Source organism: Cylas formicarius, unplaced genomic scaffold, assembly GCF_029955315.1.
Source record: "Cylas formicarius isolate icCylForm1 unplaced genomic scaffold, icCylForm1.1 PGA_scaffold_2__14_contigs__length_35257938, whole genome shotgun sequence".
Classification (NCBI taxonomy): Eukaryota; Metazoa; Arthropoda; class Insecta; order Coleoptera; family Brentidae; genus Cylas; species Cylas formicarius.
The window spans coordinates 24016060-24041912 of NW_026844319.1; the positions used below are offsets into that span (position 1 = coordinate 24016060).

At 33.5% G+C, this 25853-nt stretch overlaps 2 protein-coding genes across 5 annotated transcripts in view; one reads left to right on the forward strand and one right to left on the reverse strand.

Moving 5' to 3' along the window:
- The window catches only part of LOC132698366 (angiopoietin-2), a 177158-nt gene that overhangs the window by 502 nt on the left and 150803 nt on the right, over nucleotides 1–25853 (forward strand). The window lies entirely within an intron of this gene.
- Nucleotides 17–25123, reverse strand: LOC132698371 (proton-coupled amino acid transporter-like protein pathetic). Of its 3 annotated transcripts, none has more exons than XM_060664388.1 (9): nucleotides 24942–25123; nucleotides 8982–9050; nucleotides 7625–7713; nucleotides 7530–7556; nucleotides 5065–5148; nucleotides 3939–4211; nucleotides 3460–3883; nucleotides 3073–3251; nucleotides 17–1131 (listed from the first exon to the last, which is right to left on the reverse strand). In XM_060664388.1, exons 2-9 carry the CDS (start codon nucleotides 8982–8984, stop codon nucleotides 720–722), a joined length of 1491 nt encoding a protein of 496 aa, XP_060520371.1. In that variant the 5' UTR covers nucleotides 8985–9050; nucleotides 24942–25123; the 3' UTR covers nucleotides 17–719. The 3 variants fall into 3 exon arrangements, with proteins under 3 accessions (XP_060520371.1, XP_060520370.1, XP_060520372.1); XM_060664387.1 differs by having other exon boundaries at nucleotides 24946–25122; XM_060664389.1 differs by lacking the exon at nucleotides 7530–7556 and having other exon boundaries at nucleotides 24946–25121.

Genomic DNA, 25853 nt, shown 5'->3' on the forward strand with positions numbered 1-25853 from the left:
AATACAATTTCAAAAATAGGATTTTATTAAAAAAACATAAAAATACATTTTTTTTCTTATTGCCAGAAAAGAAAAAGCTCAAAAGTTTCAATTATTGTGTTGTTTCCATTGAAACACTGACAATGAGATTTAAAATATTGAAAATTTGCTTACATAAATAAGTATATTTAACTATAATAAATATATTTAACAATTCTCGTTGCGTTTATCTTCTTCGATAGTAGTAATTTATTAACCAAAGATCCACAGAGACACAATAAAAATTGTTACAATACTTCTGCAAATAAGTCTATACAAAAATGTATAAATAAAAATGCTTATTTCATTTATGACTGGAGTACAAACCTACATAACTTTGGTGTGCTTTGGTTGAAAATGTTGCAGTTTTAAACACTCAGTAAATTAATTTTTTTAGGTATGTATCAAAAAAATAAATATCTTATGCAACTATAGCAAAGCGCAACACTATGAATAACCTATCATCTTTTCGGTTCTTACTAGTCTTAAATTAATTTGCTATTTGCAAAATTATAAAAAAAAGGCTAGCAATGTTTTTGATAAACCTTATTTTCCTGGGAATGCTAAAGTAACGTGTTTATTGAACGTCTGATCCTTTTTGCAAAAGGATGCTAAGAGTTTGACGGTTAAACTCAAGTATTACTTAGATGACCTGATGCTTATTTTTCACACTTATCAATAAACATATCAATCTGAGCTCGTTAAGTCATGTACATGTTGATGATATCTTCTATTGCGGATTTCGATCCAAATACCAAAGCTAATAGTCCAGTCACAACAACCACTATATTCTTCAAAATCTTCCAGTTATATTTTCCAAATCCTTTGTCCCAAAATGTTAGAACTTCTATGCCAACTGGCACGAGCAGACCTAAGATCGAGAAGCAGAAGGCGCCAATGAGAGACACAAATGGAACAATAGTCGGTACAGCAATTGCCAGGGATACGCAAACTATGACCATGATCGTTCTCAAGACATACTGTGCCAAGGTTTTGTGTTTGACGAATCTGTCTTTAATTCCATTCCACGCTATATCCAGGCAAACGTAAAATTGAAGTCCAAATGTACAAAACACAGCAATGGCAATCAGGATGTTGACTGCTTGCGCGGCACTAAAAAAACAACAAATTCTTAGCCAAAATGACAAATTAAAAAGCACAAAATAGAGAAATATAGTATATAAATATAAATAAATTGTTAGTCGATCAAAACAGACAGGAGGTTGAAACTGAAAAATTAAAAGAATTTTAAATTAGTAGTGTTTATGAACTTGAGGAATTAGAACGTGATATTGGATTGAACCTTGAAGCAACTCATTAAGTATTTTTCATATTTATATTTTATACTCTGTAAGGATTAAACTATTTTGACTTAAATATAATTCGTTTTTGAATATCTTATTGAATATATTAATCATCATGCATCTCACAAAGTCTGGGAAGCTTATGTTTTCCTTTCAACACCCTATATCTTATCTTTTCAAGGGCTCGCATTTTGCTGGCACATGTGTATTAACCAGTCTTATTTTTATTTATATATCACCTAGTTTTCAAGCTAATTAAATCCGCAGGCGATACAATAGCAGATTATTTTGTTCAAAACTAGATACTTCAATATATTGTGGGTATTTTGTGATTGGTTCGCAAAGAAAAAATGATGTTACATTTTTACCTTAGTTTAAAAAGTTTGTTGGAATGTTAACAGTTTTACCAGTATTTTATTGTTTAGGTTTAGGGGAATATTTGTAGAAACTTGAAATTTTTATTTGAAACGTAAATGGACCGTTTTAAATTTGATTAAGCATTGATGCTGCGGGGTATTTTCGAAAAGAAGGAGCGTTTATTTTAACATCAGGTGATATGTATCGTTCTTAAGGGTTTACTCTAAATTACAATATGTTCGTATGTATTACGGCGGTATTTGACTGTGATCTTTGCAGTAAGTACGTATTTATATATATTGACCCTGCAAGGCTGTTATCACTAGATAGTTCAAAGGGTAAGGGTAAGTACGTGCACTCAATGTATCTTAGAGGTAAGTTTGAAAATAATCATTTTTGTCTTGTGTGCCTGTCGATTAACAACATTCTTTTTGTTTTTTTATTGCGTCTTCTACATAGTTCTTCGATTTGTAAACAACAACAGTCTTTTTTAAGACTATAGATTATATTCGCGGTAGATAAAGGTACGTCATACTTCAACACACGTCAACTTGAAGAAGACATTAAAAACAACGCAGAATTTAAAGACGAAGTGGAGAAGTTAGTCGAACCTAATGACAATTTAGAAGACAAACTACCTCAGCAAATAAAAACACTTATCCATTTGTCTTCGTATGCAAAACAAATTGTTTTGAATGTTTACAATTTTATAAGAAATTCAAAAGTGGAATAGGAGTAGCAATAAAAACAAGTGACACGACCAAAGTTCCGAAGTTAACTGTAAGAAAAATTGTTACAAATGGGACAGTCAAGAGGAAAGTGAGAAAAGATGCTGGTACTTTGCGAGTTTTTAAAGAACAACGCGCAGATCTAATTAGGCGTATATTCTACGACGCTTATAAAGTGAATAGTGTTTTAACCCCAAAAGAACTTCATAAAAAAGTATCGACAGACTTAAACATTACTTGTGCCAAAGGGTCGTATTTTTTGAAGAAAATGGATTTTCAGTTCCAAACAATTAATAAAGGTCAAGTGCTAATTAATGGAATCTCAAAGAATTGATCACAGTAGCGATAGTCACGATTTTTTAAGTGACTGATACTTTATTATTATTATATTTAATATTTTGTGTATTAATAATGACACTATGTAGAAATTTAATGAAATAGAACGTAATAAATTGTTACTTTGTACTATCCCTTCCTTATACCCCGCTTGTTGGTGTAGGTAGATAAATTCCTAGAACGGTCTGCTCGGCAGGGTGTTATATAAGGCGCTGGGGTTTTGGAGTAATAAACAGGCAAAGTTAATCACGGGGTAGGTTGTAAAAGCACTATATTTCTGGTCCAATTATAGCTGTTTCAAAAGCTTTCGGAAATGTGAAGTCACTTACTATTCTTCCTGAGGTAGATTAAGCGTAATCGAGCCCATCGTCTTTTCACCGTATTTTAAATACCCGAAAAATCCCAGTAGAATGTACACCAAAGTGACTCCAGCCATTCCCTGATTCAAAACGCCGCACAACCCAGTAAAGTGTTGCGGTGTCTGCATATGATTTTCCAGCGGCATAACCTGGAAAACGTAAGGACAGTTTTAAATAACATATTGACAAGTTTGGAAGGCTTGCTTCACGTCACATTAATTAGTTGCGGAAAGTGAGATTTATCAAACAGAACTTTATTGTATCTTTGGATGCAAATGTAACAGCACAAATACTGCAACATTAAACTGCTTGCATCGTAAAAAACGCTTAAGAACCATGGTTTATTGTAGTACTTACCACTCCAATAGCTTCTATGGCAAAAATGGTAATACTGAAAAACACAGGGAAAGTTGTGATGCTGGCCACCAGGGGTCTTTCCGACACGGCAGGCATGTCTATAACCAAGTAATAAAAGGTAATGCCCAAACCAATTGCCATGCAAATATTGGCAACCATGGACACAGGCGCCAAGTATTTTAGATTAGGAACGTAGGCCAGCAGGATTAAAGGCACTAACAGTACCGCAATGGTGAGCCTTATGTTAATTTCGTAGGGTACCACCAAAACTTCATTTTCGGTACCATTTAAGGTGGCATTGGTAACCTCCACTGCGGGTTTGAGGTAGTGTTCGAGCACGTAGTTTATATTTTTGGCAACTATCACCGAATAGCAACTGCACGTCGCAAAGTAAGTGGCGAAAATTCCAATAAGGACCGTTTGTCTGCAAAATAAATACATTTGTAGAAAAATTTAACCACGGAATATAAGTGTAATACCTGGCCGGTTCTCCGAACTTTCTAGCCCATTTGGGTCCCCTCAGGCAGGCTTGTTCGGCGACTTCGGCGAAACCCATCTGAGTTTTACCAACTCGCCTATATAATTCGTGAGCGCACACCACGAGAATGTAGGCACAATGGGTGCAAATAACTGAAACGAGTATTGTAGAAAATATACCTAAGGCTAACCCTGAAGCTTGAAAGGCGGCCGGCATGGACAGAATTCCTGTTCCCAGGGAGGCTTTCAGTAAATGCGTGAGCGTGTCGCAGTCTCTGAAAGAGTCGTTCAAAAATTATTGAAAAAGAAAAGTTTTATCGTGATCTACTAGCTTAAATTAACTCAGTCCAGAGTTGGGATTTAAGTGATAGCGCCACCGCTATTTTACAAATAGGACGAGTCCATTCAATACTTACTTACAGTGTTTCCCAATTCATTTTAGTTTATGAAATGCTATTTAATCGATCATTATTTAAATTGACAAGTTAGTAGGTATTTTTCAAGAGTAGTACTACAAAGTAGCCAACTTTGTTTATAAAGAAAAGTTGCCATCTATTAAAAACTATGCGTACCGTGTTAAAAAGTTAAACGAATAACTATTTACAATCAGCATTCTGCTGTTTGCTTAGTTGGAAAAAAGGTTGGGAATATTAGCAGCAGTTGTTTTTTCACTCTTTTAAAAATAAAAACACTTGTTCTGACAACTAGATGTCAGTTTTAAACTAAAAGTTTGTATGTCGGCGAAAGTGCTGTTTTCGAAAAAAACGAAAATATTTCAAAAAAATTGTGTTGGAAATTGTGATTCATTCATATCATTTAGTGATCGTAATGTATGGTATGGACAAGGGAAACAGAAGAAGAATGTTCTGATCCGTTAAAAAGTATTAATGAGTTAAGTTATAAATTCAAAAGCGAGGTTTTTTTTTAGTTCACAAAAAACATGAAGTCCAAACCAGTCCGTATCGGGAATAACGACTAATAAACACAACGGTTGAACGCAATACTGAGAGTAATTCGAGTACTATAAGTCAAAACCCCATTTCCTCCTCCGGCGTCTAAATAAACGGTGCGGCATTTATATTTAGATTAGGCTGCTATTGATGTCAAACGTATAAAAGGCAAACTTACGAGACAGGGTGTTCCAATTCCCTGGCCTTGAACGGATCGAAATCGACAACGGCAGCTTCGAAATCGTCTTTCGTTACTTTGTACCTGAAACGAAATCGCGACGTTCCATTAAAAATAGAAGTATATTTTCTGTTTTGCAAATGATTTGATTTGTCATGGATTTACGCAATCTTAGGCAAATAATACCATGGCCGTAGCAGCTAACCAAAGTTAATGCCTATAAAATTGCTATATGAAATATGGTTTATGGAAATTTGTTCTGCAAACAAATTCAAGCAAATTTGGAGAGGACTTTAGACAAGCACTCTTTTCTTATCATCAGTATTTATGAAAGTAAGGGCGAATTAAATATTCTAGATGACCAAGTCACCTTACTTGTTGCAAGTATATTGCTGCAATTCTCTAGTATGCTAGGTAGGTGTAAAGAATAAAATTTTTACATCAAAAGCTATTATTAGGTTAATTGTCATTTAATGTTTTTTGAGTGATAGTGATAGTTAATGGTAAAGCCATCAACGCACTGTATCGCGAATGATCCCAAACAAACAATTTTCTAAAGCAATATCTACATTAACCCATATAACGCAAATTTTACTTCCGAAGTAAAATAATATTCGTCCCATTGAATTGTAAAATCACATTACATGGCTCAGGAAAGAGGGCTCGTCTAAGGCCAGCTTCAGTATCGGGGTTAGTTTTGTAGCTTGAGATTATCGATGTATCTATTAGTATTAAATAGCCAATTTAACCATGGAATAATGTAGTGTAAAGTAACCTCTAGCATAATTCAGCATAATTCAGAACAATCATAAAAGTACTTGAAAAGAGGTGATACTTGCTTACTGTTACCAACCCTTAAAAAAGCGGTTCAGAAGAAAACTGGTATTTATTTAGTAATTCCACCATCCGGCAAATTTTTAGAGACCCAAATAGAATTCATCACTTATTAATATTTGACTTATTTACAAGCGTATAGGCAAAACTCAAAAATGATATATATCATTTTTCTTCTGAACGTCCTAAAAAATGATTTATGGTAATTTTATGAAAAAAAGGCATGCCCACATGGACCTTTAAATGCGCGTCATTTTGAGAATGTCAATGCGACTCAACGATTTGTTTTTCGAAATTATGGCGTGCGGCATTTTGCCGAATGTAAAAAACTGACACCTCAAAATGATTCAGCCCATTCGGTGAAAAAAAAAAGATTAGAGCCGACAAAAAAAATGATACTTGCTTACTGTCTTTTACTACCAGTAAATAATTATTGTTGGCAATTTTTGTTAGATTTTTAGCGTATGAACACGAATTGTATCCTTTTCTACAAACAAAAACATCCTGTAGACATTGATGAGGTAAAAAAAAAACAGGGCAAAACTCCCTACTCTAAAATACCCAATTTTAACCATAGTATTTTGACGACCACTTTACACGTCACTCAGTGCTTGTATTGGTGCTGTTTTGTGCAAAACTAATGGTCGTAGAAAAAGCAGCACACGGAATTTAAAAATTAATGTATAATTGGGTTTTTTACAGAAGGGAGTGGAAAAAGTAAGACAAATGCTTTAATACGTGCTGGAGATCTTGGACTAAAATAAAAAACCTTTAAGCGCGGCTCAAAGAAGAACCACGACTCCGGGTAGGTATAAGAAAAGTGTGGATGAAATACAAATAATAAATATAATAATAAATTGTATATTTGATAAGAAGCGCTAAATTGTGTGTTTTAAAAGAAAAAAAATCATGTCGGGTGCTGAGATATCAGAGTGGAAATATTAAAAAAATAACAATAGGTTTGATCTTGTTCCAAGCTCATTAAAAAAATGACCCGGTTTTACCCAAATCTTTTTCTATTTCTGTAAAGCAGGAAAAGTGGTGGAAAGAGATGAAAGAAAAATTATATATAGTAACAGTTTTCCCGTGCTTATTTATCGGCAAAAGTAATAATACTCCACGGTCAATAGAACTTTACGCAATACTGTAAGTATTTTAGATCGATAGGACAAAATTAAAAATCTAGGCGACCTAATTTTCAGGAAATTCTTAGAACCCGTTGAATTTTTTAATGCTTTTATGCAACGAAGCTTTCTGAATTTAAATTAAACATCCATATAAACTCCATCATTGCAGCTGACGTCGGTCTATAAGAAAGTTCAAGATGGGCAAATTTTGTAAAGTACCTTAGGCATCCTTTGTAATAAAATAGATCCAAACTTTCTAAAAATAATGGTAGCTGGAAATGTATCGTTATCAAAACGTCAAATATAAGCTTGTCCATAAATATTAGTGGTGATTAAACATCCGGAAAAATGTTTGGGAACCGCCACATCGTTTAAAGGACGGTTCAGATAACGTTTTGTTTAGTTAATAATAATGGCCCGTTAAAAACATATTAGAATTTAAATTATAGCTACTGGTATAGATATCATTTAAGAACCTGGTAAATACAAACGGAATTTACTTACTCCACGGTTTCTTTATCGTCGCGAATGCTTGAGGGAATAAAGGGATTAGTAGTGATAAGATTTGTGGATTTATTTATCATAACAAATGGTCTTACTTTGTGACGCCGTTAATTCCTGAATTGTCCTTCGGCAAGAACGTTTCCAATTCTGTAGTTGTGCCATTTTCAGATTTGGGTTTTTCAGCCTGAAAAAAAAAAGATTGATGTAATAATATGTTTATTCCCGCTGTAAGACTTTGTCAAAATAGGAAGTTTATTTAAATTAAGGTAAAATCGATACGATACGATACGTACCACCACATACGGATACTACTAAATCTTCGTGACAAGACAGAACAAGTAACATAGAATATGTATAAGAGTAAAAAAGAAACGGGTGTAAAATATGCTCAGAACAGAATAAGTTATTTGTGTATGTTTTATTATTTTTTGTCGGATACATTACTGCAAAAAATTAAGCTTCTTTAAAAGTCTTCAATCATTGAAGTATGGCGTTAAAAAAGTAATTCAATAATAACTATTTTCTCGTATTAAATTGTTTGATATTAGGCCGAAAGTTTATTATAAGCATGTAGTTGGCAGAAAACTATATAAAACCATAGAAGGCCAAAAAATATATCTAGAAACTCATTTTTTATATACTCTCGGTGCTTTATTACATTGTTCTTTTGAGTTTCGGTTATAGTGAGAAAATATTTTGGATTGTTGGTATATTCAGACTCACAATTTCAGTTTAGTTTAGGTTACAATTAGAAAATTTTTGATACAATTTTAAGTTTCATTCGGATGTTAATGGAAAACAAGATATTACTTCCACTTATTGCACGCAGGCTAATGCGCGATTTCTTTTAATATTATATTACATAAATTTGATAAACGTTATTTTAATAAAGAGCTTATAATATAAATATAACAAATAAATAAAATAAGTTATAAACGAGTTACTGAAAAAGTTTATCAAGTGTTGCATATTTACTTTTTCTACGACTATTAGTTTTGGAGCACTTTTTTGCAAAACAACACGAATACATTATTTGGTGATTTACGTGTAACGTGGCCATTAGGACTGACAGACGTCAAAATACCAGTGGCAAAAATCTACAGAAAACATCCGATCGCTCGTAAACCCTACAGTACCGGAAATGTCGGAAATTGCTAGTAAGGGCAGACTAAAGAGGCATAATCGTTTATGTACTCTAGGACCCTAGGGGGACGTTACGAAGTTACTGAAAAACCACCAAAAGGCATTTTCACCTTTTTAACCCGTTCATAACAAAATTAAACTAAACAAAACATCGATTTAGCATGTAAAAAATGTTCCCATGTAAGCATTTTCACCTTCCTTCTCATCTTCCAGTGACGGAATAACAATAACAAATCAATGAATAAATTTCTAAGTCGAATTGTGACTTAATTTTTTTTAAGCAATGGATTGCTTTTGGCGAAGACTTACCATTTTAACAGTATGCACTACTTGACGCTGCTATTATTTTTTTCTACAGTCGTCTTTGAATCATGTACCCTGTAACAGAAAAACAATTGTTATTAATGTTTTTTTTAGGATCATAAATTTGAAATCATTTCCATTTTCGTTTTTATTACGCTAAAATAAAACGAAATAATTTTCAGTATGAATTTTTGTGGCTTCGATGAACACTACGTGGGCGCTTTATTGTTTTTTTTTTCGTTAAAAATAGACCAGATCGATTTGATTACGGCTTAGACGTCGCATTATATGTAATATCCATTTACCCATTCACTGGGTTAAATCGAACACAACATAAATGAACTTACTAAAATGACAATTGTTAAGCTGATGGAGAAGACTACCACTATTAGTACTCGGTTATGTTAATGCACGCACAGGCTGTTTATCTGATTGCTTATTTGTTTACTACCACCACTGTTGCGCTTCTGCTGTAAATAACTCTTCGCTGGGTGTTAGCTATCTGGAGACCTAGAGATTAGGTCAAGGACAAAAAATGATAAATACTCAAACTGATATGAAAATCGATTTATGTATTTCCACGACGAACTTATTTATCGACTTCAATTATGGGAGGTATAACTGTAAGAGGGCAACAGAGGCAATTGGAAGATTGTATGGATGTATTTATTTCTAGCGCACTTGGAAAGGAACTTGCAAATCAAATAGCAAAGCGGTTTCACAACAGGATGATCCTTTGTCGGCGACATCTATACCATAGAGAAAATGCGAGTACGGAACAAAGAAACACGTCTTGTTTTGATTCACTTGAAAACAATTCTCCTCCTGAAGCTATTTGATATTTTAGACCAAAGTCAAATATGTGGAAAGTATCTTGCCGCCATAAAGTCGCTCTTTTGAAGCCTCGAAACGAGAATCAAGATGGGCTGAAGGCTATCGAGAATAGTTTAACCGATGAAAAGGTGCGCCAACATATGAAATATTAAATATGAAATATTGGCAGTTTTCTGCACAGCCTTCTATTAGCCGATTAGCAAATCCTCTTCACGAGTGACTCATATGACATGCGGCAAATATATAAGGCCGGTTTTAAAGCCAAATATCTGTAAGTGGAGTATTCCCGGTGCAATTTAAATGTTGATCGACAAGTAGTCGAAGCCTTCATGAAAATACCTTTTTAAGAATCGAAGACATTAATCAAGCAAATGAGGCCATCAGTAAATTGAATCCCTTATCGTGGTCACATGATGTATAAAAATAGACAAACAAAACTTGGACAAAGACTGGAAGTGACAGAGATGGATTTTCGTAGTAGAAGTTGTAGAAGAGTATCACGGGTACACAGAATAAGAAATAACGAAAAAAAACTGCAGAATGAATATGAACTGTTGGCAAAAAAAGTAAATTTGCAACCAGGAGACCTCCAGAGGAATGGATAAAGCAGGTTCGGAAGTATATATCGAGAAGAGGAATGGAAGAACAAGAGAGGCGTGAAAAAGAGGATGCGCAGAGCTCGCTTATACGGGTCACGAAAAATATCATTCGGTTATAGTGTGTTGTAAGTATGACACAGTTACACCGAGATTGTTGGAATCTAAAAGAGTGACACCTCCTCTGTATGGGAGGGAAAGGAAAATCGGAAGGAGAAAAATGGTAGTATATTCAACCAAAGAAAAGGTCATAATTATCGAGTGATATTTCTCGGATAGTTCGCCCCGAAAAATTATTGGCAGATATGGATTTTTTTTTACGAATATTTAAAAATTTTGAAAAGCATGGTTGTTTACTTAATTGTAGAAAATGCAGGAAATTTTATCATCAAATCATGAAAAACGCATGATATTCTGTGAAGAAATGATTCAATGAGTTAACGAAAATGGAGGTGTTTTAGTGAATATGTTATTCAGCGATGAATTCTCATTTTCGTTACATGGTCGTCATAATCTGTCAGTGGCTGTTCGGTATTCAAAAGAGAACCAACACATGTCCAGTCCCCAGTATCTGGAAAGATCAACGTATGGGCTGATATTTTAAGAAACCATAGATGGGAATTTAAATACAAACGAATATTTAGATATTTTGCTTGATCAAATAATTCCATCTGTTCAGGCTCTTAATATCTTCATGAGATTTGGTACCAACAAGATGGTTGCCCCGTACATGATGCCGGGAGAGTTCAGGATTTTCTGTAAGCAACATTTTCTAATCGCATAGAAGTGGAAAGGGAACAATCAAATGGCCACCGAGATCCGCAGATCTAGCAGATTTTTTTCTTTGGGGTTACGTTACTAGCAACTTACGTTACTGCAACTACTTCGCAATAAAATTACTAATGCTATCAGCAGTTACTGCTGAAACACTGGCCAAAGTTCGACAAGAATTTTGTGATAGGTTGGGATATTGTTCAGCTAGAAATGGTAGACTTTTTGAACCTTTTGTAGAACAATTTTTTTTGTTTTAATTTTATTTTTAGAACTCCTTTTTGTATTTTTCATGTCGGGTGGTCAGGTACGATTTTATTAAACATATTCTGTTTTTTTTTTTTTTCGTTTTTATTTTAGTCCAAACGAAAAAGCATACGAAAACAAAAAACAGTAAATAAGTATATTTCTTTAAGCACTGCAAAGAGATACCACATTGCGCGAAAGAAACCCTTGGTAAGAATTAAATTTTAATAAAAACTTATCAATGACTGAAACGGCATCAAATGGACTGCCCACAGTCGGAGGAGTCTTATAGTACTGGAACTGAGGAGTCGTTTGACCATATAGCAAAATATTTTGCATCTTACTTCGATGCTTTTAAAAACTCCGTTTAACTTTGTCACACTGACGATAACCCTATCACCGAATAATAGTTTTCGTAACCACACGGGAATTCACTAAGGTATGGTCTGTTCATAGATATAAGAAAGTGAAGCTTTTGAATGGGATTATCCAAGGGTGGTCATTAACATACAGTGCAACAAGATTATTACTTAAAGTTTCGGAATTTAAATTCAGTTAAAATTGTGGTCCATAATAGAAAATAATTTTATACCTATCTGTTTAATATTTTTTGGTTTGCTATACTACTTAGTTTAAGTTTATTAGTAATCATTCTTAGTTCGCGTGTAATACAGCATGTGTTAAATCGTGTGCGAATTATGCAAAATATGTGCGAGTCTAGTGTATCTCAGGAGATGCTCCCTCCCAAATGTAGAAAACACTATTCTATTGAGACTAAGGAAGTTATAGACAGTATTTACTTGACTCTCATTGAACGTGGTGCCAGCAAGCAAGCACCTTTAGAAGAAACGGCCACATTGACGAAAATTCCAACGTCAACTGTATGGAAAATTGTGAATAATCCCATTTCAGCGAGGAAAAAAAAAGAAGCGATGCTGACATTTAAGCAGGTAATAAAAATAATTTGTAATTTTATTTTAGATTTAAACATGAACACATACCTAACAAATCCCCAAATAATGAAATTCTAAGCAAAGTACGGACCTGTTCGGCCATATTTCATTCTTACAGCTTGCCCGGGTCTTTCCTTAATTCGTATCAGTTAGTCACTTTCTTATATCTATGAACAGACTTTACCTTATACATTCGATAATATCTGTAACGTGCAAAATATATTTTTTTCCCTAATAGAAAAATAAAAAAAAAGATATTTGTGTACGTAACAATAAATGAGCATCGGAAGGTTGAACTGAGGTCAAAACATTGTTACAAGGCCGACGAAAAACGATGTTGTCTAAGCTTTTAACACAGTTATCCTATTGTACTATTTGCGTTAATACACAATGCACAATAAGCTTCTTAATAAAAAGCAAGTTTGTCAATATTTGCCCAAGTAGTATAGTTATCGCATACCTAATTCTTCATCCAATTTTAATGCAAAAATTCAGAATACCCACGGATCTTTCCAAGCGGAAGAACAACTGATCACTATCGGAATTTGTATATAAATCCGCTATTTTATCGCAAATCTAATTCCAGCAAAATAGGCGAAAGAAAAGTTAGAAGAAACGCCAAATTTATTTTCCAAGGTCGAGGTTGCAAATAAAATACGCAGTACACGAATTGTTAATGCGTAAAACGAATAAAAACTCGTTATTATGTTACTTCCTTATTAAATAGGGTTGATATAACTGACACGCAAAGAAGTTTTTCGATATTTTTATCAGGCATGTTGTTTATAATGAAAACGTTATGCTTTTGAATGTTGTGTTCTTATCAAATACTTTACTGGGCATCCTATCAGACATTTTGCGATGACAAAAATAATGCCATTAAAATTTTATAAACGACGGCCTTTCCTATCTTTTTCGAAGGTGTACATAAAATTTGCCATTTATTTTATTTAAAATTATACGTATTTTATTAAAGATGTGATCGGTGACCTTGTTTTCAGATTTTATCAAGAGGTTATTTTAATTTTCTCGACAAACGGTCACATTTTTATACGAATACGAAAGTATTCTACATTTTCTGTTAAAATAGTCCTTCTCTTACATCTTTGGAAAATCTTTTAAATGGGACAATCCAAGAGTTTTAAAATACTCTATTTTTATTATATATATTTCAATTGCCATTAGTTCTAGATTTCAATCGAAATGTTTACTCTTGTATACTTGAATAATTCAGTATCTCAGTACTGTCAGTACTTTATAAGTTATGTTTTTAAGTCAAGTTTAATATATATATATATATATATATATATATATATATATATATATATATATATATATATATATATATATATATATATATATATATATATATATATATATATATATATATATATATATATATATATATATATATATATATATATATATATATATATATATATATATATATATATATATTGGCTCGCAGTTGTGCGGATTTGATTACTATAAATTAGGGTTACTTAACCCTTAAGTGTTATTATTCCTTCATAATTCTAAAATTTTGGTATCGTTTACCGATTCCGCTTCTCAAATGCAGCAACAAAGCGTAGTAATTTGTAGGAAAATTGGAAGACGAATTCAAAAATATCATTACTAGGTGTTAAAATAAACCAGTAACCTAATGTTTTATTAAGAAAAAAATGGGCCACTAACACCCTGTATCGCCGCTACTCGATGATCTAAATTTTAAGGAAACGTTTCAGGTCATGTGGACTACGTTTGTGCAATTCCAGTGCCTAATTTCAATTTTTTTTGGATACGTAGAAAATTTGAAAACAGCTTTTCATGTTTAAAAAATAGATTTTTAGGACGAGTTAGAAAAAGGCTAGGTTATAAAAGTATGTATTTTTTTATTTATTAACAATTCTACATATTTAAACAGTTTTTTTTTATAAAATTGCGCTTTTTATATTTAAAAGATACGGTTAAATATCAAAAATATTATAATGTCTTTGTTGTATAAAATTTACACCGTGATTGTCATGGCATATTCCAATGACAATCAAATTAGACCCCCTGTATATAGAGTATTCCAATCGTTGGCGAGAGAAAAAAGAGTAAATCAGAAAGTTGCACAGATACATAAGACGCATAAATTAAAAATGCGTAAGAAAGTGAAGTTGTTTTTTCTTACGCAACCCCGTATACATTTATTCATATTTGAATTCTACAGTTAATTCTAAACATATTTTGTGAAAAATGTACTTAATAGTATTTTTTAACATTTGCCATTTTGCAAAAAATATATGAGAAATAAAGAAATTTCAAAACAATATCTCAATTTTATTTAATGGATTGCCCATCTTTTTTTTTTTTCACGCTGTTCTTGACACCAATATCTAACTACACAAACTGATCATTGAAAAATAAAGGCCACCGTGTACCGATTCCGCTTCTCAACGGCAGCAACAAAGGCGCATGGAAGGAAGTATACTTCGACCAGAAATATAGTGCTTTTACAACCGACCCCGTGATTAACTTTGCCTGTTGTTTATTACTCCAAAACCGCAGTCCCTTATAGAACACCCTGCCGAGCAGACCCTTACCCGTAACCATTCCAGGACCGTCCTAGGGATTTATCTATCTACACTAACAATCTTTTTCGACGAGCAATTCTTGAAACATGTACATAAAAAAATTAGTACAAAGTAACAATTTATTACGTTCTATTTCATTACATTTCCATATAGTATCATTATTAATATACAAAATATTAAATATAATAATAATGATAAAGTATCAGTCACTTAAAAAATCGTTGAGATTCCATTAGCACTTTACGTTTATTAATTATTTGGAACTGAAAATACTCAAGTACCTAACTACTCTCTGGCACAATTAATGTTTAAGTCTGTCAGTACTTTTTTATGCAGTTCTTCTAGGGTTAAATAACTAGTCACTTTATAAGCGTCGTAGATTCAAATAAAAATTTCACGCTTCTACAAATATTCGTTACGGTCCATCTCAGACAAGACCTACTCAATGTAGAATAAGCATCTGTTGGGATGCATCTTACGACGGTCCTGCGAAGGTCTGCAGTTAAAATACTTAAAACGTCAAAGCAATAAATGGACTATATTTTTGGTCGCGCACGTGGCGTCGTGCGGGGCGATATATTATTTTGTAAAGTTTGATTAAACCCACAAATATATTTCCATCACTAAGTATATGTATTTACTTGTTCAGAAAGGTTTAATGACCAGTAGTGCCTCATGACGACGTGTTTATGCGAGCAAAATGCGATAACAATAATCCTAGCTTCCTCTAACGCGGTTGACTTAGCAAATTTATTGCGCCATGTAAAGATTTTATTTGGATGAATATAATAATTGTTTCGGGTGGGAAGTGCGTATACAAATCGCATCGTCGATGATAATTGAACACGTGATGTTCCGATAACAAGAATCGACGTAAACAATGTTCAGCGTCAATAAAAGCTGTTTTTGAAAATTTTGAAATAACAATAATCTATTAAAATTAATAAATCTTAGCAAGACAGAATTAGGATGATTCCACGAAACCAAATTTGCGTAATTGTTCTAACAGCCACGCGTCGTATTTTGCATAAGCAATAAATAAGGGGTCAGCAAAGTACATTGAACCGTATACAAATATAGAAGTCATTTTTTATAATTAGAGATTACGTAAGTCTCGGAGGAAAAAAATCCATACATTCGTGGGCCGTTGTTCGTCCAAGTGCTTGTGCACATTTGTCCAATGAGTTAAGGCAACGTGTACGGGATTCTTTGAGTTCTTTGACGGTAATGTTCTAGCCTTGCAGCAAAAAATTATTATGGGAGCTAGGCTGAGGATATGGAATAGCACATAAACTTTAAAGGCTACAAAAATGAACCGAAAAAATTTGCATCTTTTTTTGCAATATTTTGCGATAGTTTAAAAAGCTATGAAAAACGGATGGCTTTTTTTTTAGAGAAACTCAAAAACATAACTATTCTTTTGTTTTTGAGGTAAATCAACATATATCAATTTTTTTACGATTTCGAATAACCCGAGTACATAACCTATGAGTGCAATTTAAATGATAATAATCAGTAAATATAGCTATCAGAAACTTAAAAAAAAAACAGTAGTGGGAAAGATGAAATTCTAACCACTACCGTAAACTTATTAACATTCAAACTCAGAACAATTAAAGATTGCAAATATAAAATATTTGAAATGACTATTTAATAGCATTAAAAAAAAAGCAAAAATATAGCTTTGGGATTATTTTGATCCATCTATGAATATGTTTTATCTAATACTAAGTATGCAGCGCAGAAAACCGCAATGGTTGAAAAGAAATTAATTAATTAAAAAATGAAAATATAACATGGTTCTCTTCATGACTCTTTTCGGTAAGTTGTCAGATTTTGAATATCCTCTTTTTTTTTTTGGTTTTAACAGCAAGTTTTATTTTTCCATGGCGGAGTACTATTAACTTATTAAATGGAGTGTTTTTTCCTTTGTTAACGAAAGTGACATTTTTCAAACTAAACTGATTTTATCACAGAATTATATTCAGTATCTCTTACGGCTTACGAAATCCCCATTACAACATCCGCTAGATTCTTCGAAAGAAACTTCAACAGGCTAGTGTAATACTACAAACAATGACAAAAAATTATATGAGAAGCAATTATTTGTTCTTCGTTTTCATTTGCCTAAGTTGTGTTGGGAATATGCCAATGTGCATAAATAACACGTGAATTGGTTACAGTCTAGAAACAAGATTTCCATCTTAACATCTCAACATAAGAAATAGAAATCTATAAACAACCTAACAATCTTAATCGCGATTCAGGTCTCTACCTGTCACCAATTTGGGAATCCGAGACGGTGTTTATACTCCTCATTAGCCCCCACCCCCCTCAAGCAATATATAAGCAGGTGCAGAGTAAAATACGAGCCAGTTTCGGTCAAACTCTGAAGAAGCCAACAGGATGATTGGCGAAACGTCAGCAAATTCGACTAAGCAAAAACCGACGCAGAAGGAATCCAGAAGTTTTGTAAAAAGCATTACAGTAGCCTGTGGAAGTTTCTTTGAAAAATTAAGAAATGTTGAATCATAAAACGTTAAAATCATTTATCCTATTCGCTGGTAGTGGTGTAATGTTTTTTATCGAAAAGAGTCAAGATGTAAGAAAAAGGAAAAGATTTGCAAGTTTTGTAAAAAAAAAACATTGTGGAAGTTCAGACATTTCCGGGATCTTACCGCACGGACTTGGGAGCAATCGGATGTTTTAGGAGATAATTCCCACGCCTTGATTTGTGACGTGTGTCAATGCTGAGAGTCACGTCAGTGAATGTATTCGTGTTGTTTTGTACCGAAAAACTAAGGATCGTAGAAAAATATAGTATGCAACACGTTCGGTAAGCTGTTTAAGTCATTCGTTTATTAAACACTCGCTCCGCTGCGCTCCGCTCGTGTCAAAAGCCGTTTACCGACTTTGTTGCATAATATACTATTATCGAACTTTGTACCTATTAAACATGAATTTTTGCTTGATTTGTCGTTTCCTGTCGCTGGTCTTGAAGTAAAACACTTCTCGGGGCTGTTACCTGTTGTTGTTTGAAATGATCATATTTCTCCCACTCACTCAGTCGTAAATAAAATGCGCCGAAGTTTTCGCTTTTTGAAAGAATTGTAGTTATACACAATGTGAAAAAAAACGTACCAGGAACAAGTCCATCAACCGTTAACGGGATTAATAGAAAAATATTTATAATCTTTTTTGCTTAAAACGGTTAATGAGCTCGAATTGGAGCTCGTCCGAGGCGAACCGCACCTACTCTCAGATTAAATTTAATAAAAATTGTTCATTCCGGTTTTGAAATTAGAATCAGCCAAATGAGAGTTTCACGAGCTGATTTTGACCAGTCAAAAAGGTCGCACGCATTTTGGCAACATCAAAGACCGAATAAGCTAGGCAATTGAGGCGACATTATTATTAAATTGTCAAGACTTGACTAATCTATTGTCTGGCGTGGCGCACTTTCAATTGCCGTAATTAATTGGTCTCAATAGCCCGACATCGGATTAAATGAGAATTGAAAAAAAGATTGCTAATTGAATTAAAACGTTTCACGCGGATAGTATACTACCGTTAGAGTTGTGATTTTGTCCATGACGCGTGGGAGAAATGTTCAAAAAAGATGACGGATATTCTTTATATACAAAAAAATAAAAACATACGACAACGGCATTTTTGTTTTTATTTACATCTACAGTGAAGTCCGGATATAGTGAACACGAAAGTTGCATCAAAATTGGTTCGCTGTATCCGAAGTTTACTATAAGCAATAAATGAACTTTTGTACACCACCTGATGAATGGAGGGTATTACATAATATATAATATTATGTACGTTGGTTTTGTAAACAAATGCCACGATAGACTAGCATCTTTCTAGATAGGTATATGTATAACGTAATGTTGGAAAAATGAAAATTAAATATAATTCTGTACAAAACAGGTAACAAGTGAACAAGAACAAGTAAACAATATCTAAAACAATAAACTAAAAAAAAATACATGTATCCACCTACTCTTGGATAAACAAGTCGGATATTTTGGTTTGCACGAGTCTGTTAAAAAAGTTAATATTACTTATATAGCCTTCAAAGTTAACAAAAAGAATTCCAAACTTTCTCAGGAACGTTGCGTGACTCCAAAAACGTGCGAATCTCCATTATTTTTTTGGCCATGTCTTTTACTCATGTCCACTTCCTCCATAGCCTCCTCGTTCAGATCATCTTCACTCAATTCTGCAGTTGTTTCTGAAAATAATGTAAATCAATTATTATTTTAATGTTACATTTCATGTAACTGGATAATGTCGTCTTCTGTCAAAGATCCGGTTGGAATAACTTGATCGTCTAATGAAACGTAACTTTCCAAGTCGAAATGTTCAATCCTATTCCTAATCTCTGCTTCAAGGGCTTTCTGGGCATCGGTATTTTCGGGATCTCCTGAATGTTTTTTTAGAAATTCCGTTAGAGACAATTCATCATCAGAGTCAAAATCATCTTCTGCTTCAAAGAATCCAACAGTTTGCAATAGTGTTTTTGCTATCTTCCTGTCAAGCACGCTGATTAAAATTTACAGCAGTCAATAAGCTCAGTGAAAACTGTTGTCCATCATCAATTGCTTGTATCATCTTTAGCAGCAAAATCTTCCTATAGTGATACTTCATGGAATGGATTATGTCTTGATCCATGGGCTGCAGTTTTGAACTAGTATTGGGTGGCAAAACCAGTTTGATCTGGTTCAACTGAACATTGGGATATGCTGGACAATTATCTACTAGACGAATAATTTTTTTGTTCTTCAATTTTGTATCCCAGTGGAGCAGCTCTTCGGTATATAAATCAGATGTCATCCATGCTTTCCTGCTTGATCTGTACTTGACTGGTAAGGTTTTGTTATTAAAAAATCTTGAATTTACTGATTTGCCGATAACAGCTTTCTCCTTTCTGTCCCACACATGTTTGCAGCAACCAGAACTGTTATTCGGGCCTTGGACATTTTTCCACCTGCAGGGGTTAGTTTGTAGAAAAGGCCGGTCTCATCGGCGTTAAAAATATTTTTACTGTCATAATTTTGGCAAAGATCAGGCCAAACCGTTGTGAGCCAGTAATTAACAATATTTATATCAACTGATGCAGACATACAATTTCTCTTCTTAAAACCTTCAATCCAATTTCTGCAACACACAAAATCTGTTGCTTCTATTCTACTTCCCATTTCACTTGCTTTTTGCTGAAGAACTGGACCACTTATGGGAACATTTTCTTTTCGGTTTTGGGTAAACCATTATAAAAGTCCCTTCATGAGCTGATTTTCTGACCCTTTGACAATCTGCATTCACTTGACCATAGGACGAGAGAATCCTATCTTTTTTTTCCAGGTAATGGAAACAGTTGCATTAGGAAAATTCATTTCACCACAAGAATCACTTTGTTATATACCACTTTTAATTTTTTATATAACATCGTATTTTTCTTTCAAAGTTTTTCGTTTTTGCTTCTCTACTTGAAGGTCTGTCATCAATATTCTCCACGAAATCTAAATCACATTTTATTCTCCCGGGAATTACCGGGGGAACCCCCAAAAAAGTTCATTAAAAACGGAAAATGTATCTTAATCTCGGCGAAATTTAGTTGTGTCCGAAAGTTCACTATAAACAGTAAAAATTTACATTTGTCTCATGAGATTTTGTGAATGTATTTCAAAAAGGGTTCATTGTAACCGAGTGTTCACAATAAACGGATTTACTATATCTGAACTCCACTGTATTGCGTATTACATTAATTTTGTTTTGTGAATAAATAAGAACTCATCGAGGTTATTATATACATAGCAAATGAAAATATGATTATATAAAGTATTTAAATGAAACAAAATTTGTTGATTTGAGCTAATCATTTAACTTCAACGAATGGGTATTGTCCTACCAAAGAAAAGTTACCGGAAAGAACTTACTACTTACTACAATTTAATCAATGTACCAAACAAATGGCTTTCACCTAATAATTCATCTTCTAAAAACCCTACAATATGTTTAAAAAAAAATCAAAATATAAATTAAAACAAACACACACACGCTTGCGAATAGTTACAAAATACAAAATTGTAAAAGAAAAGTGAAAATGAATTTCCTTCTTAATTTCTTGATAAAAAAAATGATTTTTGATGATTTATTAATTAATTAAATTAAATAATAAATAATAATAATAATAATAATAAAAATAATAAATAAATAATTGATTAAATGTGTCGCATAACCAAATAATCGTTAAAAATCCATATTATGTAGTTTGAATTTACGACGTTACTATAACAACAATAATATATTATGCAGCAACTGAGGTAAACGGCATTTGACTTACAAGTTTGACACGAGCGGAGCGAGTTTTTAATAAACGAGTGACTTAAAAAGTTTACCGAACTGAGGTGGCTTTTACTTGATGAAAATCCACTTATCAAAATAAATAAGAACCAAAAGTTCAGATTTTCACGAAATTATATATATTCGCATAACAATTCTTGTGAGAATTAATTAAGGTTTTATAACCATTTTTCGTCATATATAGTAGCAGGTAGTTTGTAAATATTACATTTGATAAAGACACAATTTTCATGAAAAATATATAATTTCGTGAACTTTAATTATAATTTATTTTTACCGAACGTGTTGCATATTATACTTTTTCTACGACCGTAAGTTTTTGGGTACATTTTCGCCATAATATACTATTACAGTTATTCTATTACGTGACGTGGGGGCGATCGATTTTTTTCAATTTTGGTTTGTTTTAACTAGCCTCTGTTATCGCTTTGGTGATGCCAAAGCGTCCACGATGTCCGTATGGGTGTTCTACAAGGAGCAACAACGCACAACAAATTCGATGGAAGGATGGTATCATCGATTTAACAACCGTGTTGGAAAAGCGCATCCAAATATTTATGAACTGCCTGAATATGAACATTTATACATCTGAAACGAGAAGGTTTTATGATCCCCCACGAAACATGACGTCCAAAACGAGCACAAACCATAGATACAAGGTCTGATATTTTTGCGATTATTTTCTCGTTGATTGTACACTCATTTCCAGAATATGGACCTAAGCACATGAAAAATTAAAATTAAGTATTGGGTTTTCCGAATTTACCTATAATTAAATAGCGTAATAAGATCTAAGACTGATTATTAATTAAATAAACAACTTCTCGGAAAGGAACTAATTTGTTAAACGTGAATGTGGCGAACATTGAAAAGTAATAGTCAGTACGAGCATGAAAGGAAAATGGCAACCTAGTGAAAACCATTTAGATATAATAATGTTTTTGTACGATAAGTGGTCGCACGTCATCACAATTTTCTAGTATATAAACACTTATCGATTTCAAAAACCTGTTCCGAAGTGTAAAATTGAGCTTTTATAATAAACAACATGAAAATCGGTCGTTATTTTTGCACACAGAGGTGATGACATTGTAATGAAATGTGCATCGTACGTTGACCAATAAAAAATGTTATTCAATGAATCCTACTAAAATTTACGCAGTTATTTGTATATGCTCACCGGGTGGTATTTTTGGGATGTTCACAGCGGAGATGTGCCTACATAACATTTCGAAACATTCCTAGACCTTTGGAATATTTAATACTTCGCATGTTTTGGCACTTTCCTTAATTTCAAGTACGGTAGAGCATAAATTAGTTGGAAGTCGGTGTTTGTTGAGGTGTGGTTAGATTAAAAATCTATTTTATTTGCACATTTTACGAAAAACGTAGACCGCAGTAAAGACGCACAAAAATCCGTTATAAATATAGGAAATGTGTGTGTAATTAATTTAAATGAAAATGATACGTTTGCCTTATCGATCTGAAGGCGGCTTTGGATTGCCTAGAGGTTTGTTACAACGAAGGCAGGATTACGGTTAATTAAATTTTAACGTAATACTACACTATGTGATTAAAATTTTTGGGTATTTGTTTTGTTGCCCAAACCGTCCGCGCGAATTTATGCAAAATATAGAAGCCGTGGCGACAAACTGCAATAATTCGCAAAGATACAAAAATAACGAAAAATGTTACCTGAGAAGGGTTTACAATGAAATTTTAGAACGGTATACGAAATTTGGAACGAAAATTTCATAACAGTAGTTTTTAACGAATCAAAATTTCATTTACGTTGTATTTTATCGGAAATCTCCCTATCCTACCTGCAAGATTAATAAGTAGAAATTCCCTGGCTTGTCAGCTATAATAAAAGTAATGACTTTTCTTCAATTTTAAAACGTTTTTGATTTACCGAATCCCCCTATTGCCTAAATTAATTTCCAAAAAGTTTTCTTCGCACCCTATATTCCGTACAAAATAATTTTAAAAAAATCTTGTATGCGGAAATAATTGACAACGTTGCCATCCATATGTAATTTACTAAATTATATTATTTCGAAATATTTGAACGCCTTTTGGTACACTATATAAGCACGAGCACCAATAGAAGAAGATTATGATGCCTGGCCATTTGTTTTATTTTTTCTTTATTGTTATAAGACATGTTTATCTCAAAAACCGATAACACATGGACGAAAAAACCAAATAATCGTAAAAAATCCAAATTATGTAATTTGAATTTACGACTCAAAAATTATCGCGTTTGCATATGTATATAGTATATAATTATTTTAGTTTACATTAATCATTGAATTTTTAAAATATCTTGGATAATATTAAATTTTGTAGCGTCGTAAACCCAAACAAACCAAAACCAACTGCTGCATTCCAAAACCATCGTACTGTATGTGAAATCGCGGTGTATCGCGTATCGGCCACATGACGCAATAATTTTCAGTTGTTTCAGGTTCACGCGCCGGAATCGTCTCGCATGTATTCAAGGATGGCAATTAGTTAAAGTACAGACCGGATTGCGATCGATAACAGTACACAGGATGCCCCAAAATTTTAGTTTACAGCCTTTCCTAATATACATATAAAAAAAGTTTCTTATAAAAGTAATTCGAATTCATACACTCTGCAAAATCGAGTGCTAAATGCTGCATGGTCTCCAAAATTACTGGGTCCAGATATTCAAGAAAAAAAATGACTGAAAAATGGGCATAAGAAAATCCCTACATTTTTTGAAGCTTTCGCAGCAAGGGGGCATGAATTTCACAATTTCTCTCAAAACTCTCACATTGCCGTACCTATCTGCTGGATAAGAGTGATGGAAGCGCCGGAATGTCTAATTCACAGAGTATAATATTGATATCATAATCGGAAGGTAGTTAAATTTGCAAGGAAAAATGTTGAAACCGCTGTTTCATTTCCCCCGTTTCAGCGTTATCACCAAAGAAATACACTAACACTTTAATTTGAATAAAAATTGGTCTTTTATCTGAAACCCCTCAAAAGAAAACCGTAAACAGAAAAACGTTTTAGATTAAGGTATTAATTTTTTTCTAGTAAACACCATGAGTATCGAAAAGTACATGCCTTCATATACAAAATCAAGATAAATTCAGATATCGTTGAAGTTTTTCTCTTAAAGACTTCGAATTTAAGTTAATGGCGGAGATTCGAAAAAGGTAAGGCCTTGGTAAAAAATGAGAACACAACTCAAGTATAAAATGCATATGTAGGGATTTGTTATTAAATAAATATTATTATAACCATCGATAAAATGTGATGTGGCGAACAAAACGTTCGAAGGATCGAACTCAAGGATAAATTTTGGGGTAGGCCCAAGACGTACCTTAGACATATACATACACAGTTTGATGATGCAATTTGCAGTTAATGGACATAATGTGTTTTCGAAATACGTTAGGCTAAAACAGGGACCGTAAGCAGTATGCTTTCGGCTCGGACTTTTAATGACTTTAAAATTGCGTGGAAAACGTATGCGGATAGTGAGATAAAAGTAATAGTTTTTCACTCAAAATATGGAAGCACAATAGTTAAAGCACGCGGCAGTTGCCAATGGCAATCTAAATATTTAAAAATTACCTACCCTTAGCCTCACGGTTGGTTGGCCGCTATTATCAGAGAAATCACCCACTTAACCTCGAAGCGCGTATAACCACGCGGTGCGACACGCGGTTCACAGATATTCAAACTGTCCCGCTTTCCACGATGACTCAGAAACGACTGACTGGAACCGCCATTGGCTCGGCCGCTGTTATAGATTTTTACGGCCCGTCTAGTTGTAAAGGCGGCGCTCTGACGTCACTCAGGTATATACGATATCGGTGCTAAAGTTTTCTTGCACGTGCGGGCTTGACGCCAAATCGAGATAGTGTATCTCCAAGTATATCGTGTTGCGTTTTGACGGACCCCAACCCACATAACGATTTTATTACCTATTGGGTAAATTCATCAATATTTTATTTATTCATAATTGAGTGACAAGGAAGGAGTGGGTCAGGTATTTCTTGACTGTTGAGAGAACTAACCAAACCAACATAAATTCCATTGTCATTAATGTCAACGAGGATTCTGACGACGAGTTCTTTATATTTATATAATTTTCTTATTGAAATTTAAACCATATTTAACCACAGAATTGTAAGAAAAGCTAATAAAACATTGTCAATTTCAGAAATACATTTATTGTTTAAATTTTCCAGTACATGCCATTACCATAAACACCAGGGAAATAAGGGGTTAGCCCATGTTTCCTAATACGTTTTTATTACCCTCTTGTAATTCTAGGGCAACTATACCAAGGAAGCAACGAAGCATCTTTCCCAAAAAGAGATCCGACTTACCGCAGTTATGAAAGACACTGATATTGATCTCTTTTCATTTGGCGGAGTTAAATTTTTGCTATACCGACTGCCGGCTAAGACAATAAACCGGCTTACAATAAACCTTTGGTTAAAAGTGAAATGAACTTCAAAACATTATTAAGGGGCGCCA